The sequence below is a fragment of the Strix aluco genome, chromosome 5 (genome assembly GCF_031877795.1).
Source record: "Strix aluco isolate bStrAlu1 chromosome 5, bStrAlu1.hap1, whole genome shotgun sequence".
Taxonomy (NCBI): Eukaryota; Metazoa; Chordata; class Aves; order Strigiformes; family Strigidae; genus Strix; species Strix aluco.
Window position 1 is genome coordinate 68,924 of NC_133935.1, and position 17,744 is coordinate 86,667.

At 54.1% G+C, this 17,744-nt stretch overlaps 1 protein-coding gene and 1 long non-coding RNA gene across 2 annotated transcripts; both read right to left on the reverse strand.

Annotated features, from left to right (window-relative positions):
* Positions 1–1,634: 1,634 nt before the first annotated feature.
* Positions 1,635–10,563, reverse strand: LOC141923709 (uncharacterized). Its single transcript, XM_074825335.1, has 11 exons — positions 10,468–10,563; positions 9,793–10,151; positions 6,644–6,706; positions 6,385–6,431; positions 6,248–6,283; positions 5,414–5,489; positions 4,493–4,543; positions 4,348–4,410; positions 4,200–4,257; positions 3,384–3,410; positions 1,635–2,594 (listed from the first exon to the last, which is right to left on the reverse strand). Exons 1-11 carry the CDS (start codon positions 10,561–10,563, stop codon positions 2,586–2,588), a joined length of 885 nt encoding a protein of 294 aa, XP_074681436.1. The 3' UTR covers positions 1,635–2,585.
* A 231-nt stretch (positions 10,564–10,794) lies between these two features.
* Positions 10,795–15,887, reverse strand: LOC141923666 (uncharacterized). Its single transcript, XR_012623375.1, has 2 exons — positions 15,678–15,887; positions 10,795–11,459 (listed from the first exon to the last, which is right to left on the reverse strand). It is a non-coding gene; the product is annotated as an uncharacterized LOC141923666 (long non-coding RNA).
* Between the last annotated feature and the right edge of the window lie 1,857 nt (positions 15,888–17,744).

Below are 17,744 nucleotides of genomic sequence, written 5' to 3' on the forward strand. Positions count from 1 at the left end.
CCCCGAATAGGGTCCGGGCGGAAACAGTGACCCGCGGCGAGGTGCAACCCCGAATAGGGTCCGGGCGGAAACAGTGACCCGCGGCGAGGTGCAACCCCGAATAGGGTCCGGGCGGAAACAGTGACCCGCGGCGAGGTGCAACCCCGAATAGGGTCCGGGCGGAAACAGTGACCCGCGGCGAGGTGCAACCCCGAATAGGGTCCGGGCGGAAACAGTGACCCGCGGCGAGGTGCAACCCCGAATAGGGTCCGGGCGGAAACAGTGACCCGCGGCGAGGTGCAACCCCGAATAGGGTCCGGGCGGAAACAGTGACCCGCGGCAAGGTGCAACCCCGAATAGGGTCCGGGCGGAAACAGGGACTTGGGGGAGATAGTGTGGGAGGGGTGGGTGTAACTGATGTGGTGGGGTCGTGCGTGGGCGGTGAGTTTTCAGCTGTGAAGGGAGGTGAAGTTTTGTAGAGGGGGCTTGTTTGGGGGTGGTTCAGTGTGTAGTGGTGCAAGAGTTGTGTATGGAAAAGAATCAAAAATAGTAAGTCCTGAGCAATGGCCAAAATGCCTAGGACTAATCAGTTTTATTTTTTAAAACCAAAATTTTATTTATTTCATTACTCCCAGGCAACAACCATGTTCCAGTGCTGCTAATTCCCTCTTAACTAAATAGACTGAGGGAGGCAGACAGACAGAGAGGGACTGAGGGTCAAAGCAAGACAGAGAGATACAAATACAGACAAACACACAGACAAAGGCTAAGGCAGAGAGTCAAAGTCAGAGAGACTCTAAGACAAGAGTCAGACCTAGACAGAGAGAGAGTCAAACTCAGGCATAGAGGGGCAAAGTCAGACAAGGAGAAAGACAGAGGAGCAGAGTCAGACAGAGGTAGAGAGAGAGACCAAGTCACACATCCAAAAAATCCACACTGGAGCCAACCCCAGCAACTACACCTTTTTTAAAGCTACATTACAAAACAGCTTTTACTTCTTTATTAGAGTTCGAACCAAGAGCACATACACTTTCATTGAGCCTACATTGCTCAAAACCCTTTATTTACTTTGGAAACCTTACAAGCACTGCAAGCACCTTTGCTACATGCACATTACAAACCACCTTTTACATACTTATTAAACCTTGGAACCAACAGCAAATACACCTTTATTGAACCTACCTTACACAAAAACTTATGGACTTCAAAACCCCTACAACCATGATGAGTGCTTTACCTACCACTATTACCTCTCACAGACCTTATGGTCATTTCACACATGACCATCAGCATCATGTCTTTACTCACTAGATTCATAACTGTTTAGAGACTATGACATACGTGACTCCAGGAACACCATTCCCAAGGACCACACAAAACCACCCTGCCTGCAAAAACGCCATCCCTAGACTGCTCCATGCCAAAACATCGGCAACAACTGTCACCTTGCTGATGGCTAGGACCCGGGTGAAAAATAAAATCCCCCAGTTAGGGTATTTTACTTTTTTCCTTAACTACTCAAAAAAACACCACCTGCAACAAAAAAACCCACATTACATTACGCAGTCATGCACAGGCAAACACATTCTAAACACACCATGCATTCACCTACCCCGCTAACCCCCCCCTGCTCTCAGCAAAGCCATCCCCCTCCCTGACCGCCACAACACGCCCTCACCCCGTGGCTCCATGGCTCCTCAGGAATGCCGTTCCCAGAGGCCTCCAAAACCGCCCTGCCTGCAAAAACCCCATCCCTACACCGCTCTGCATCCAAACATTGGCGACGATCATCACCTTGCAGAGTGGCCGAGACCGGGGAAAAAAAAACCCAGCCAGGGGAAAAAAAAAAATCCCCCAGCGGGGGTTTTTTTATTCTGTTTTTTTGTTTTCTACCTACTCAAAAAACACCATCTGCAACAAAAAAAAACCCAGTTACATTAAACAGTCATGCACAGGCAGACACATTCTAAACACACCACTCATTCAGCTACCCCACTAACCACCCCCTGCTCTCAGCAAACCCACCCGGCCATCTGACCCCCGCAACACTTCCTTGCCCCATTGCTGCGGCACTCCTCAGAACTTGCTTCCTGAAGGCCTCCGAAATCACCCTGCCTGCGAACACCACGGCCTGAGCCTAACATCCACCCAAATGCTGGCCATGAACATCACCCGACAGAGCAGCCAGGACTAAGTGACAATAAACCAGGTCAGGGAGATAAAGAAGTCCCCCTGCTCAACAGTTTCTTCACTGTTTTTAAAAGACGCATTAACTCTCGCTACATTCAATATACCCTGAAATGAAAAACATCCTCACATACAAGGATAGACACCTTCTGAAACTAACACTCATTTAACATCTACTCTATCTAACCATCACCTGTCAGTGGGGCAGATCACCCCAATACCATAACCATGCTTGGAACCGCACCATCATACACCTCAAACCATCACAACCACTTCACGTGATTCCACACCACAGGCCCTCATAGTTGGAAGAAGAGGAATATGTTTCCCTCTGTGTACCCCTCCCGGTCCTTCTTTGCTTCATTTTGTACACTGCGGCAAACTTCATGGAAGGATTGGCTTCTGGAATCCCGGTGGCCCTATTGTACCTGCAAAAGACAAAAGAGGGAACTCTAGAGCCTGCTTACTGATAACTACTGGCCATCTCCAAAACCAACCTACACCACCTCCACCCCAACAGGCCACGCTCACCAGCACATTATCATCCCCTTCTGGGACCTTTCCACCCCATCGAGAATGGCTACAAACACACAAAGCAGCACCACCTCAAACACACACATCTACATGCTCACAAACATGGCCTAAGGATCCAACAGTACCACACAGGGTAGACTTAATGCCAGTCCAAAAGACACAGCCTGACAGTACACGCAACGATGCCGAGGTGACGTGACACAGACACCCCCGTGTGGCCTGCCGTGTGAGAATGCCAGAACACTGAATGATATATGGGCGATAACCCCCCAGTGAGCAGTTGAGACAAAATGCTGTGAAAGACTAAAGACTACAAAGACACAGGGAAGATTCCCTTGGAAGACCTCACAAGAAAGAGTCACAGAGATGAGACCTGGTGGTTTAGTCTGAGACTAAGTTACATGAAAGACCAACCAAATACATCTACAATGCTGAACTGGATCAGTAACATTGAGCTTCTATATCACACTGACTACCAAGACAGAATGGGCACTGTCCCAATAACTCAAGGCTGCAAAATGCAATGGATGGTGACTGCACGCAGAGTAGGATGTGAGTATGCCAGAGGGTCCTCAACAGTGAAGGTCAAGACAAACATTGACACATCACATAACTAAGGCACACTAGGCATACTACACAACTCTACCAACTCATCTCAGAGCTGCTTTGCCAGTATCACTCACCATTTCTAGTTTCTTGCCACAAGGTGCCTGCAAGAAAAATATGAAAGCTATTGCTGATGTACAGGCTTCCCTCGTGCTACCTCACAATTCAGTTGAGATCTTCTCAATTCCCACTCACATGAACACTGGCTTGACAAGGTCACACAATACAGATATAGAGCTACGCAATGCTCTTGCCACTTTAATGCCATACAGCGTAACACTCACATCAGACAAAACCAAACAGAACGCCCAGAGACGCACGCACTGCCATACACAGGCCCCAGGCCCACTATCTGCCCCCAATTTAACAAAACCTCAAGAGCCCTCCCACTGACCCTGATGTCCTACCCCCTCTTCTCACCCTACCCCACCCACTGAAAGGTAAGTCAAGGGACCAAAGCAGAGAGCACAGTCCGTAGTTCATCCTCATCAGCAGCACATTATCTAACTGGGGTTTCCCAGCATTCACCAGGTTCATCACCTGCAAGACAGAGCACCACGTGTCACCGACACGCCGACCTGTATCAACCTCTACCGCAATGACACCCTCCTCAGAAGAGCCGCACCGCTCCCAATAACTGTATGCTGCACCCCCCCCCATCTCTCATGGAAGCCACAAAACTGGAGAAATGCTGCCACCATCCTACTCAGAAGCAATTGCCCACTCGGCATCTCCGAGCCTGCTGCTCCTCTCTTCCACCAACTCACCTCAAATCCTCTGCTGTTTGAGCAGAGACTTCCCAATGCATGCAAAAGCAAAGAAAATGGTCATTCCAATTGCCACGTGATCCTCAGCAATTCAGGTCTGATCAGACCGATTAACAACTCTCTCACCTTTTCTGAAACTGCCCTTGACTCTGCAACATCAACCCTCTGGGAACGAGAGTGGCACCTGCAAAATAAACAGACAAAAAAGCATGGAGTGAGATGCGGCCCGAATCCTCAGCTGGCTCACGGTGCTTCCTCTCCCCTGCTCATTTACCTCAGCCGCTCAGAGATGGATTCTTCCATCTGCTGTGCCAAGGCCTGATCACCATTGAAAGAACTAAAACAGGATATGATTTTAGCTACAACAATATTATGACACCTCAAAGAACTGCTGCATCAGCACACAGGTCATCACTCACCTTGCCAAAGTCCAAGGGTGCAGGTATCCCACTTCGCACATTGATTCACACCTAGAAAATAAAACCAGAGTAAGCCCATCAGAGCCACCGGTCACACAGATGCTCTGATATCTTCCATCACCCTTCAGGAAGCAGCTTCTCGCTTTGCGCCTAAACAACCCAAACGACATAAGGCAAGCCACCTCGTTGTTAACCAAGACTTTTATGAGACCAAAGCTTTGTCCTCCATTTCTGTCTCCCTTCTAACTACTACCAAAATACCCAAAACCCTAAATATTGAGCCCCACATACAAGCTAAGAGTCATTCAATGTTCAACCCACTCAACTACTGCACAAACTGCCACTCCCAGCAAGTCCACCCTCCGGCACCTGCCAAACACAAGGAGATTAACTCTGTGGCAGCTGTCTACAGCTACTTGCCCGGAGATGGACTGTATGATCTTTGCCAAAAGCATCTGGGCAGATCCAGGTTATTACTACACAACTACAAACCTACACTCCCCTCATCTTTACTACAGCTAAACTCCTGGGCAGGACAGCTGCACCCCTGGCACAGACCTACACCACACACAGACACCACAAGTGAAGCGACTGTGAGACACAAGAAGACCACAAGCGAGAAGAACGATGACCGTAGGGAAGATGCTGCCGGCAGAGAAGCCCTACAGCACCACGATGGCACAGACGCATTGAAGCGGCCCCAAAATGAGAGTCGACCGCTGCAGCCTGTGAGACAAAGCTACCATTGAAACCAGAACAACGGATACAGGAGAAGCCGGGCTTCAAGGCCTAAGACATGGGGATGAAATCCCAGAAGACTACCACGTGCCAAAAAAACTCTCAAAAACACAGCTGCAGATGCCATCTAGCTCGCCCACGCTAGAGACCACTGCTCAAGAACATCCTCGATGCAACACGCACCTGATGAATCCACGCTTCGAGTTACAATTGCAAGACAAGAAAGGCTCGACGGGCACTAAGCCGATGAGTTGATGCACGTGAGACTCTTGGGAGGGCTATTGAGATGCCAGCTGATCATAAAGAGCTACACAGACATCAAGACCTGAGGACTGCATGGTATAAGACACATAATACACAACACAGACACAGGCTGGAACTGCCCTGCCCAGCACACAGTATTCTGGTGCTGAGAATTAACTCGCTCCCTTTGTGGGCACAAAGGGCACTGCTCCTGCACAGTCCTCTCCCCTACGCTAACATGAGAAGGCCTCCCTGCAATTCCCAACCCTGTCCCTTCCACCCAGACCCTTCCCAACCCTGGACCCTCAACTTAGCTTTCAGAGGAACAGGGGCCAGAGTCGTCTTCCACAATAACCACATGGGCTAACTGGGACGTTCCTGAGCCACCAGGTTCCTCTGCGTCATCTGCAGGACACCCACAAAGAGTGTGACCAGTCAGTGTCATGCCAGCCGATGGCAACCTCTTTCATAACACCCTCCTCAGAAGCGCCGCTCGCCTCCTCGTTCCAGAGTCAGACACTGCGGCCATCGTTGCTTGTGGTACCTAAGATACCAAGAGACACAAAATCACCGTTGCACTTCTGACAAGTCACCCGCCCCTGCTCCTCCTTGTTACCGCCCCACCTCACCTCAAATGCTCATCCGACTCCAATGGCTGCCTGCACAGCACCTGCAAAACCAAAGAGAAACATTTTGCTTAGATGTCGTGGGACGCTTTGCTCTTAAACGCAGACCCGGCCGATGCCGCCTCACCTTCTCAGACCGCTCGTCGAGCATGTGGCTTCACCCTTCCAAGGCTACGAATGTCACCTGCAAAAACCAAAGTAACACTTGGTGGGATACTGCCCAAAACTACAGCCCACCCACACCAATAACCCTCTCCCACTTCTTCACCTTGTGTGCTCACCCACCCCACCTCTGCCAGTCACGGATTCTCCTGTGGAGACTTGGATACCGCCTGTAAGACACAAACAGGGGATGCTTCTTATTTCACCAACAATACGATGCCTGAAAAATAACTGATATTTGAGCACACTGGTCATACCACACCTCATTCAACTCGCCTCTGGTGCCGCTGTCTTTCTTCACACCTTCAAAACAAGACATGCTTATAGCCTACTCACATAGACACCGGTCACGTCGTCCCTCTGACGCCACACGTCGACCTACCTTCTCACGGTGCTCCGCTCACCTCCTCCGTCACCCTTTGTCCCACGGGTCACCCCTCTGCACCTGAAAAAATAGCATCGAACAAGTCACCTGGATGCCGAGTGACAGCTTAACAATTCCAGAGGTCTCCTTTAGGTATGCCATCTAGATTGTCATTGCAGCCTGCCATTAAACACAACCTGGTCATCCCCAGCATCTCTGTATAACACTACAAAGAAAAGTTTTACGCCTGCTGCATATATGGCTACTTGCTGTGAAACAGACTGCACACCTTGGCCTACAAAATCTAGCCTTATCACCCTATTAACTATAGATTCTTATTGCTATTCTTTTGTTGGCTATCACTGCTGTGCCCCCAGGCAGAGCAGCTCCAACCCAGACATAAACAGGCACAGACCAACACTGCACACATATAAGACAAATGCTGTGACCGACACATTAAAACAAGCTCTCTAAGAATGACCCCTCGGCCAGAGACAGTGCCAGATGAGAAGACCTAGGGGGCCAAGAGGAAGAATCCATGGCAGGCTGAGAAGAGCCAAACACTGTGGCCCAAGACAAAAACAGACACGAGCAACTGGGATGAGTCATATGCAAGACAGCTTACTTCAAGACCTAAGCATAGAAAGATGCAGGGAAGAACATCCAGAAAAGGTCTTTGCAATGATAGACCGCTCGAGATCAAAGATGTTAATGCAGCCTAGAACAATGCTACAAAAGCAGACCGACCTGAAACTTCCGAGACCTATCCATGCTTTAGGCTTGTAACGCAATAAAAGAAGCACCCGACCGGCATTCTGCCGATGACTCCGGGCATTCTAGACCCTAGAGATGGTGCCTGAAGCGCACGCTGTGCTACTTCGGCACAAAGAGCAACAAGGATGTCGTGACCTGAGGAAGCTCTAGGACACATAAAACAGAAAACACAAACTACACAACAACATAGCCATAGGCTAGAACTGCCCTGCCTGGCACATGGCAGTCTTGGGCAGAAAGTTAACCTGCTCCCTTTCCCTGCCCAAAAGGCACTGTTCCTGGACGGTCCTCTCCCCTACGTTAACTTGAAAACCCCTCCCTCCCATTCCCAACCTTGGCTCGCCCCAGAGCCCTCTCCCAAACACCAGTCTCTCAACTTATCTGGGGGCTGGGGGTCTGAAGCCATCTTCAACAGCAACCGCATCCGCTATCCCAGATATTCCTATAGACGCCAGGTTCCTCTTCATCAGCTGCACAAAAACAGCACCAGGAGCCAACATCGTGTCAGCTGACGCGACCATCTCCCACAAAAAGCTCCTCCTCAAAAACATCGGACTTTCTGCTCACCTGTTCCATGCCAGTTTGGGTGTTGGACACTACGGCCATCATCACTTGTGACACCTATGACACCAAAAGACCAAACAGTCTAGTTGTGTTTCTGTGAAAACGCCTGGCCCTCCTCTCTGCTATCCTGACTCACCTCAAACACTCATCCTATTCCAAAGGCTGCCTACACAGCACCTGCAAAACAATATGTTGCTCTGTGGACAATTAGGAAAACACTATGAGCCATCCCATATCCTGAAAGACACTGTGCCTTACATCCATGCTACTTCCTTAAGCAATGCTAAAACCCTATATACAGATACATACAAGATGCTCACTCTAACCCTTGCTCCATCACCTCAGCATTAGTCCTATTTAGACAGATAATATCAACGACTTCCAATGTATCCAGTAATACTAGGGAAAAAAACAAGATCCCTCTTCATTAAAGACAGAAAAAGCCAGGAAAATGCAGTGCCTCTAGAAGGAAAAGAAAAACTGTAAGTGTACACTATTAAACCATTTTACCCACCCCACCCAGTCAATACAAAAGTACTTACCTGAAAATAGACCTCTACAGACCAGTGTATTTCATATTATATACACTGATGAACCTTAACTGATCCTGAAACTCTTATCTCATGGACATCTCTTTCTGTGATGATCAAAACACACCTACCTAAAGAGCTTCAACACCTCAAGATCTGCCACTAACTTCAGGAACACCAGAGCACTGACCTCAAAGATGCCCAAAAGCAGAATGACCTCGCTGAGGAGAGGCTGTGGCTCATATATGCCAGGCCCCACCCACCACCCTGACCACAATCACCTGGCAAAAGGGGAGGGGTGAACCACCAGAAGACATAAAAGCAGCCAAGGGAGCAGCAGCAAGTTTTCTCACCTGCCTTAAGTTTACAACCTGCAAAATACTGATTGAAGAAAGCAACCTTTATTGGAAACAACATCTGCTCTTTCACTACATCTATTGCATCAGTCACGTGACTACAGCACCCGCCACGCCGTCACAGGCGGCTGTCCCACCTTTCTGACCCTGCAGGGACACCGTCCTCCACCACACCCCCCCCCACCCCCACCCCCCCGTCACCCACCCACACCCCTCCGCCTCTCACCTGCCTGCAAAACAGCCAAACTGCATTCTGCTTTTGGCCCCCAAACCAGCCGCCTTAGTGCCTCTTTCTGAGCCCAAAAACCTGCCTGCTGAGTCTCTTCTCAAGTCCCAAAAATGCACGACTTGACCTCTGTTTCTGAGCCCAAAGCCACACAACTCCGTCTGTTTCTGAGCCCCTCAATCAGCCACACGCGTCTGTTCTCAAGCCCCAGGAACACAAAACGTTGCCTCCATTTCTGGCCCACAGCACAGCTCACCCCGTCTGCTCTCTGACCCCCTCTGCAGTCCCCACGGGCGATGCCCAGGGGTGTGTGTGGGGGAATGCTGCCACCCGACAGCCCTGCACCCCCAGAGACCCACGTGCAGGTTTGGGGAGCGCTTGAGAATTGCAGAGGGCCCAGCCCCACCTCTCTGCGGGGCAGCACCAGCACAGGCAGGGCATCACTTCCTTAGTGCCGCTTCAGGTTTTCTTTCTCCAGCGCTGTCAGCACCACACCCCAAACCCCCCAGGCTGAAGGACTCCCGTGGGGAGCCGTGCCTGGCCACGTCCCCTCCAAGCACAGCACAGCCCGGCCCCTCTCCACGGCCATTTTCCCAGGGCCACGTTTCCATTTTTCCCACAGGCCGAGTTTCCCCTCGGTGCGCGGTCACCCCCGTTCCCTGCACAGTACAGCCCCCAACACGCGATCCCCCTACTCACGCAGCCTCGCTCACTCACTCACTACGCAGCCGCACCACGCTGGAAGACGGAAAGAGGCGGCAGCAGCACCGGCCATTGTTGCCGCAGATAGCACGCAACCGGAGCCCCACCGGCCACCTCCCACCGCGCATGCGCACTGCCGGGGCACGGGCACACCGGTCCCGGGAGAGCCGCGGGCAGCCCGCGGGAAACCGCACGAACCCGCCACAAAACCGCCCCTCGTCCTGCGCCGCGGGGCCGCGCCGGTAGCGAGGTCTGTGCCGTGCCGCGCGCGCCCAGCAGCGACGCAGCTGCTGGGCAGCCGAGTGCGCGAAAACTACAGCTCCCGCCGTGCCCCGGGGAGCCAACAGGGCCGACCGGAAGCCCCGCTCACGTGACTACAGCGCCCGCCCGTCGCCCACGTACCCGGAAGCCCGGCCCCGCGCGGCTCCGGGAAGCGCCGCCGCCCGGCCCCGACCCGGAGCGGCTTCTGCCGCCGGTCCCGCCGCACCGCGCGGCTTTCCCCAGCAGCCATCAGGCGACCGACCGCGCGTCCCCGCTCACCTTCTCTCTGCTGCTCCCTCGGCTCGCACCGGCTCCTCCTCTAGCACCTCCCCGGACAGGGAGGGGCCGCTGCCCGCAGCCTCACTGCCCGCCCCTGGCGCTCCTCCAGCCCGGCCCACGCTCCCCCCCCCCAGCGGTAACTATAGCTACCAGCACCGGGATTAACCGCCTGACATGCCCCTCAGGCCCCCGAACTTGCGCTCTATGAGCTGCCAGTCCTCCAGTCCCGGGACTGCCACCGCGCATGCGGGGGGGGGGGGGGGGGGGGGCGGGTGTGTGTGTGGCCAGCCGCAGCAAACAGGCGGAGGCGTGGCCAGCAGCCGCGAATGCGCGGTGGGCGGGGGCGAGGGTCTCCCCGCCAAGAGTCAGCCAGTCGCTCCGGACAGGGCGTTACAGCCGTCCCATCTGGGTCGCCAAAAAACTGTTATCCCAAAACAGGATTCCTGCCCGGCGTGCAATAAACCCATCTGAACACGCTCAGGAGAGATACCGTATTTATTCAGGCCTGGCTGCTTGGGGGACTTTTCCACAAATCACGTACACCAACAGCAGGTTTTCATGCTTCTCTTACACACAAAAATCAGATCCTAGTGCTTTTCCAAACACACCTATTAGATACTGATTGCTAGTGATTAACATGCATTTAGAATATGGCTTACGTAATGCTTCTATGACTACACATGCTCAGGGAAAGGGTCTTAACCTGGGCAGAGTTTTCATTCTTATAAGGAAGGTAGTTCACCGTCAGGACACTCAAAAATTAGTTTCATTGTCAAGTTAATTAATTGATTAGTCCGTTTGCCAGGTTGTCAAATAACTCATCCTCAAAAGTGCAGACAGAAAAAGAAAAGGGAACACCAGGATGAGAGAGAGAAAGTGAGAGAGTAAGGGGGAGCAGGACAGAATAATATAAAAAAAAGGTATAGAGAAGAAAAAAAAATAAATCACAGAATGGGGAAGAGAGGGACAGGAAGGGACTGGGACATATAAGGGGGGCGACAGGGTCCCAAGGGCCTGGGACTCACTGCAGCTCTCGCTCTCAGCAGTGCCCGGAGAATTGGACAGGTCAGACGCTTCTTTCTCCTTCCTTCCTCAGGCCCCTCTTCTTCTCTCGAAACTCCAGTCGCCTGGCTGTCCTCCCCCTAAAAGAATAGGCACACGATAGCGGACAACAGCGTGTGCTGCAGCCCGTTATTGGCGCATGCGCACTGGCACCGCCGCTTTCTTGCTCGCTGCTGCCGCCATCTGGCCAGAAGCCACTACTGCAGCCCGCGATTCGCACAAGCCCCAATCGTGGGCTGCAGTACCGGCTTTTGGCCACTTATCGGCAACAACGAGCCCGGAAGCGGCGGCGAGACTGCACATGTGCCAATAACGGGCTGCAGTACCCGTCTTTGGCCACAGGGCGGAAGCAACGAGCACGAAAGCGACGGCACTAGTGCGCATGGGCCAATAACGGGCTGCAGTACCGGCTTTTAACCACAAGGCAGCAGCAGCGAGCAAGAAAGCGGCGCTACTCCCCATGTGCCAATAACGGGCTGCAGTACCTGCTTTGGGCCACAGGGCGGCAGAAACGAGCACGAAAGCGGCGGAAAGACTCCACATGAGCCAATAACGGGCTGCTATACCTCCTTTTGTCTGCCCTGTGGTCAAAAGCAGGTACTGCAGCCCGTTATTGAGCATGCGCACAGGCGCCGCCGCTTTCATGCTCGTTGCTGCCGCCCTGTGGTCAATAGCATGTACTACAACCCGTTTTTCGCGCATGTGCAGTCTCGCCGCCGCTTTCGTGCTCGCTGCTGCCGCCGTCTGGCCAGAAGCCGCTACTGCAGCCCGCGATTAACACAAGCGCCAATCGCGGGCTGCAGTACCGGCTTTTGGCCACTTATCGGCAACAACGAGCACGGAAGCGGCGGCGAGACTGCACATGCGCCAATAACGGGCTGCAGTACCCGCTTTTAACCACAGGGCGGCAGTAACGAGCAAGAAAGCGACGGCACTAATGCGCATGAACCCATAGCGGGCTGCAGTACCCACTTTTAACCACAGGGCGGCAGCAGCGAGCAAGAAAGCAGCGGCGCTACTCCCCATGTGCCAATAACGGGCTGCTGTACCTGCTTTTGGCCACAGGGCGGCAGCAACGAGCACGAAAGCGGCGACGCCAGTGCGCATGGGCCAATAACGGGCTGCAGTACCCGCTTTTAACCACAGGGTAGCAGCAGCGAGCAAGAAAGCGGTGGCGCTACTCCCCATGCGCCAATAACGGGCTGCAGTACCTGCTTTTGGCACACGGCGGCAGCAGCGAGCACGAAAGCGGCGGCCAGACTCCACATGCGCCAGTAACGGGCTGCTGTACCTCCTTTTGGCCGCCCTGTGGTCAAAAGCAGGTACTGCAGCCCGTTATTGGTGCATGCGCACAGGTGCCGCCGCTTTCTTGCTCGTTGCTGCCGCCCAGTGGTCAAAAGCGTGTACTACAACCCGTTTTTCGCGCATGCGCGCTGGCGCCGCCGCTTTCTTGCTCGTTGCTGCCGTCCTGTGGCCAGAATCGGGTACTGCAGCCCGTGATTGGCGCATGCGCAATAGCGCCGCCGCTTTCTTCCTCGTTGCTGCCGCCCTGTGGTCAAAAGCGTGTACTACAACCCGTTTTTCGCGCATGCGCACTGGCGCCGCCGCTTTCTTGCTCGTTGCTGCCGCCCTATGGCCAGAATAGGGTACTGCAGCCCGGAATTGGCGCATTCGCAGTAGCGCCGCCGCTTCCTTGCTCGCTGCTGCCTCCCTGTGGCCAGTATCGGGTACTGCAGTCTGTGGTTGGCACATGCGCACTGGCGCCGCCGCTTTCGTGCTCGCTGCTGTCGCCCTGTGGCCAGAATCGGGTACTGCAGCCCGTTATTGAGCATGCGCACTGGCGCCGCCGCTTTCTTGCTCGTTGCTGCCGCCATGTGGCCAGAATCGGGTACTGCAGCCCGTCGTTGGCGCATGCGCAGTAGCGCCGCCGCTTTCTTGCTCGTTGCTGCCGCCATGTGGTCAAAAGCGTGTACTACAAGCCGTTTTTCGCGCATGCGCACAGGCGCCGCCGCTTTCTTGCTCGTTGCTGCCGTCCTGTGGCCAGAATCGGGTACTGCAGCCCGTGATTGGCGCATGCGCAGTAGCGCCGCCACTTTCTTGCTCGTTGCTGCCGCCATGTGGTCAAAAGCGTGTACTACAAACCGTTTTTCGCGCATGCGCACTGGCGCCGCCGCTTTCTTGCTCGTTGCTGCCGTCCTGTGGCCAGAATCGGGTACTGCAGCCCGTGATTCGAGCATGCGCAGTAGCGCCGCCGCTTTCTTGCTGGTTGCTGCCGCCCTGTGGCCAGTATCGGGTACTGCAGTCTGTGGTTGGCGCATGCGCACTGGCGCCGCCGCGTTCGTGCTCGCTGCTGCCGCCGTCTGGCTAGAAGCCGCTACTGCACCCCGCGATTAACACAAGCGCCAATCGCGGGCTGCAGTACCGGCTTTTGGCCACTTATCGGCAACAACGAGCACGGAAGCGGCGGCGAGACTGCACATGCGCCAATAACGGGCTGCAGTACCCGCTTTTAACCACAGGGCGGCAGTAACGAGCAAGAAAGCGACGGCACTAATGCGCATGAACCCATAGCGGGCTGCAGTACCCACTTTTAACCACAGGGCGGCAGCAGCGAGCAAGAAAGCAGCGGCGCTACACCCCATGCGCCAATAACGGGCTGCAGTACCTGCTTTAGGCCACAAGGCGGCAGCAGCGAGCACGAAAGCGGCGGCCAGACTCCACATGCGCCAGTAACGGGCTGCTGTACCTCCTTTTGGCCGCCCTGTGGTCAAAAGCAGGTACTGCAGCCCCTTATTGTCCCATGCGCATTGGCGCCGCCGCTTTCTTGCTCGTTGCTGCCGTCCTGTGGCCAGAATCGGGTACTGCAGCCCGTGATTGGCGCATGCGCAATAGCGCCGCCGCTTTCTTGCTCGTTGCTGCCGCCCTGTGGTCAAAAGCGTGTACTACAACCCGTTTTTCGCGCATGCGCGCTGGCGGCGCCGCTTTCTTGCTCGTTGCTGCCGTCCTGTGGCCAGAATCGGGTACTGCAGCCCGTGATTGGCGCATGCGCAGTAGCGCCGCCGCTTTCTTGCTCGTTGCTGCCTCCCTGTGGTCAAAAGCGTGTACTACAAACCTTTTTCGCGCATGCGCACTGGCGCCGCCGCTTTCTTGCTCGCTGCTGTCGCCCTGTGGCCAGAATCGGGTACTGCAGCCCGTTATTGAGCATGCGCACTGGCGCCGCCGCTTTCTTCCTCGTTGCTGCCGCCCTGTGGTCAAAAGCATGTACTACAACCCGTTTTTCGCGCATGCGCACTGGCGCCGCCGCGTTCTTGCTCGTTGCTGCCGTCCTGTGGCCAGTATCGGGTACTGCAGCCCGTTATTGGCGCATGCGCAGTAGCGCCGCCGCTTCCTTGCTCGCTGCTGCCGCCCTGTGGCCAGTATCGGGTACTGCAGTCTGTGGTTGGCGCATGCGCACTGGCGCCGCCGTTTTCGTGCTCGCTGCTGCCGCCTTCTGGCCAGAAGCCGCTACTGCACCCCGCGATTAGCACAAGCGCCAATCGCGGGCTGCAGTACCGGCTTTTGGCCACTTATCGGCAACAACGAGCACGGAAGCGGCGGCGAGACTGCACATGCGCCAATAACGGGCTGCAGTACCCGCTTTTAACCACAGGGCGGCAGCAACGAGCAAGAAAGCGACGGCACTAATGCGCATGAACCCATAGCGGGCTGCAGTACCCACTTTTAACCACAGGGCGGCAGCAGCGAGCAAGAAAGCAGCGGCGCTACTCCCCATGTGCCAATAACGGGCTGCAGTACCTGCTTTTGGCCACAAGGCGGCAGCAGCGAGCACGAAAGCGGCGACGCCAGTGCGCATGGGCCAATAACGGGCTGCAGTACCCACTTTTAACCACAGGGCGGAAGCAGCGAGCAAGAAAGCAGCGGCGCTACTCCCCATGCGCCGATAACGGGCTGCAGTACCTTCTTTTGGCCACAGGGCGGCAGAAACGAGCACGAAAGCGGCGGCGAGACTGCACATGCGCCAATAACGGGCTGCAGTACCCGTTTCTGGCCACACGGCGGCAGCAACGAGCACGAAAGCGGCGGCGCCAATGCGCATGGGCCAATAACGGGCTGCAGTATCCGCTTTTGGCCACAGGGCGGCAGCAGGCAGCACGAAAGCGGCGGTGCTAATACGCATGCACCAATAAAGGGCTGCAGTACCCCTTTTGGCTACACGGTGGCAGCAACGAGCACGACATTGCCGCCGCCAGTGCGCATGCGACAATAACGGTCTGCAATAAGCCATTTTAACCACTCACCTGGGACAACCCCAAATGATGATCCACTCTGGAGAACTGACCCTCACCGCGTAATTCACACCAGAGAAGCCCCAGCAATGCCCCTCAAACAGCCACCGTCTACACCCCAGATTTTCCCCAAATTGAGTCTGTCTTTTTTATTTCTGTAATAGAAACTGGAGGTTTTTGCTTTTCCAAAATACTCCACTTCGGTTTTTTTCAGCACTTCTCCACAACATCAAAATTGGTGAATTTTGGTTTTGTGCATGAAAAGGGTGAGTTTTCTGCTCTCCAGCTGCACCACTCCAGGCAGGTTTGGCTTTCCCAGGAGCCCCAAATCGAAGTTTTTTTCCCCAAAAATCCTGTATTTTTTCCATCCCATTGCAGACCCTGAATCAGGGTGCTTGGGGTATTTTTGTGCCGTGGCAGCGACACAGGGCTGGCCCCGTGGTCAGGGGGTTAACGGCCACCAGGCAAACCTGGCCGGGGGAACCTGTCGAGCATCAGAAGATGCTGACAACAACACACCTGAAAAACAAAAACCCCAAATCCTATTCCAGCATCTTGAAAAACTAACACAGAAGAAAGTTCCGTCAGAACAAGGGACAGGATAGCAGTGGAGCTCGGGGAGGACTCTGCGTGAACAGGTCAGCTCCACATACAACACACCCTGGCAAGGCCGGAGCAATTTCAACTCCTCAAATCACCAGCAAGGCCGATCGATACGATCCTGAGCACATCGTGCCCATAAAAACAAACGCTCTTGCTGGTGTCGGAATGTCTCATCCCGTCCTTACAGCAGGGCTGCAGGGAGGGAACCCTGCGAGGCTGCAGGACTAGGTTGTACCATCATCACAACCTACAGCTGACGGATCCGCCGTGGCCCTTGCGCTGCTGCTGCTGCTGCTGCTGCACATCCTGCTTGCTGGGTCAATAAAATCAGAAGTGAAGTGTAAAACTTTAAAGGGTAAAACAAAGAATAAAGAATAAAGCTCAGTCCTTCACTCTTTAGTATAAAGGTGGGCATACACTTATAGAAACGTTTTTATTAGATGTGTAAGAATTTGATATTCCTTTTGCATTCCCTGAACTTGCCCAGCTGTGAGCTGATACCATTAGACTATCTCCAAAATACACAAAGAAAACTTGACGAGAGGGGCGTTTGGTGTGTTCCATAATTAGCAGGGACATCGGGCCAGCTGCACCATCCAAGAGTACTACTGCCAAATACATCATCTCTGAAGATCCACTCTGATGGAGAGTTCATAAAATGAAACTTCCTTGAGAAAGGTTTCCATTTTGTAAAGTCTCTTTCTAACTGAAGTCAAGATTAGACACCGTAGGGCAGCGGTCCCTCATCCCTCAACTCAGCTTTCAGAGGGCCGGGGGTCTGAATCCATCCTCAACAAAAAACACATCAGTTAACCGGGACACTCCTGCAGCTGCCAGGTTCCTCTTCATCATCTGCAAAAAAACCAACAGTGCCAGCAGTCAGCATCACGTCAGCTGACACACCTCTGCCACAACACCCTCCACCTCAACAGCCACGGGGCTTTCCGCTCAGCTGCTCTGTGCAGAGTCCAGTGTCGGACGCTGCGGCCAGCGTGGCCCGTGGCACCTACGATACCAAAAGACAGAGAGCTACCACTGTGCTTACGAGAAATCACCAGCACCGTGCTCCTGCTCTCTACTACCCAGCTCACCTCAAACGCTCGTCCGATTCCAAAGGCAGCGTGCCCGGCTCCTGCAAAACCAAAGAGAAATGCTTCATCGAGCTGCCACGTGATTCTTTGCACTGAAACCCTGACCCAGCCGACAACTGCCTCGCTGTCCTGGACTGCTCAGCGGCACGCGGCTTCGCCCCTCCCAGCCTACATGTGGCACCTGCATAAACCAAAGCGAGAGGCACAAGCTGAACCTGCAGCCTGCCCACACCGACTGCCATCTCCTGCCCCGTTACCTTGGCCACTCACCCACCCTGCCTCTGACATTTACCGGTCGCCACGTCGAGGCCTGGGTACCACCTGTAAGACACAGACAACAGGAGATGCTTCTAGCTTCACCAACAGTACGACACATGAAAAATAA

Coding starts and splice junctions, on each gene's coding strand:
- LOC141923709 (XM_074825335.1), bottom strand. CDS start 10,563: ATGCGCGGTGGCAGTCCCGGGACTGGAGGACTGGCAGCTCATAGAGCG. Junction 10,152..10,467: donor GGCGGTTAATCCCGGTGCTG/GTAGCTATAGTT, acceptor CGGGCGCTGTAG/TCACGTGAGCGGGGCTTCCG. Junction 5,490..6,247: donor TGGAAGGGTGAAGCCACATG/CTCGACGAGCGG, acceptor AAGAGTCTCACG/TGCATCAACTCATCGGCTTA.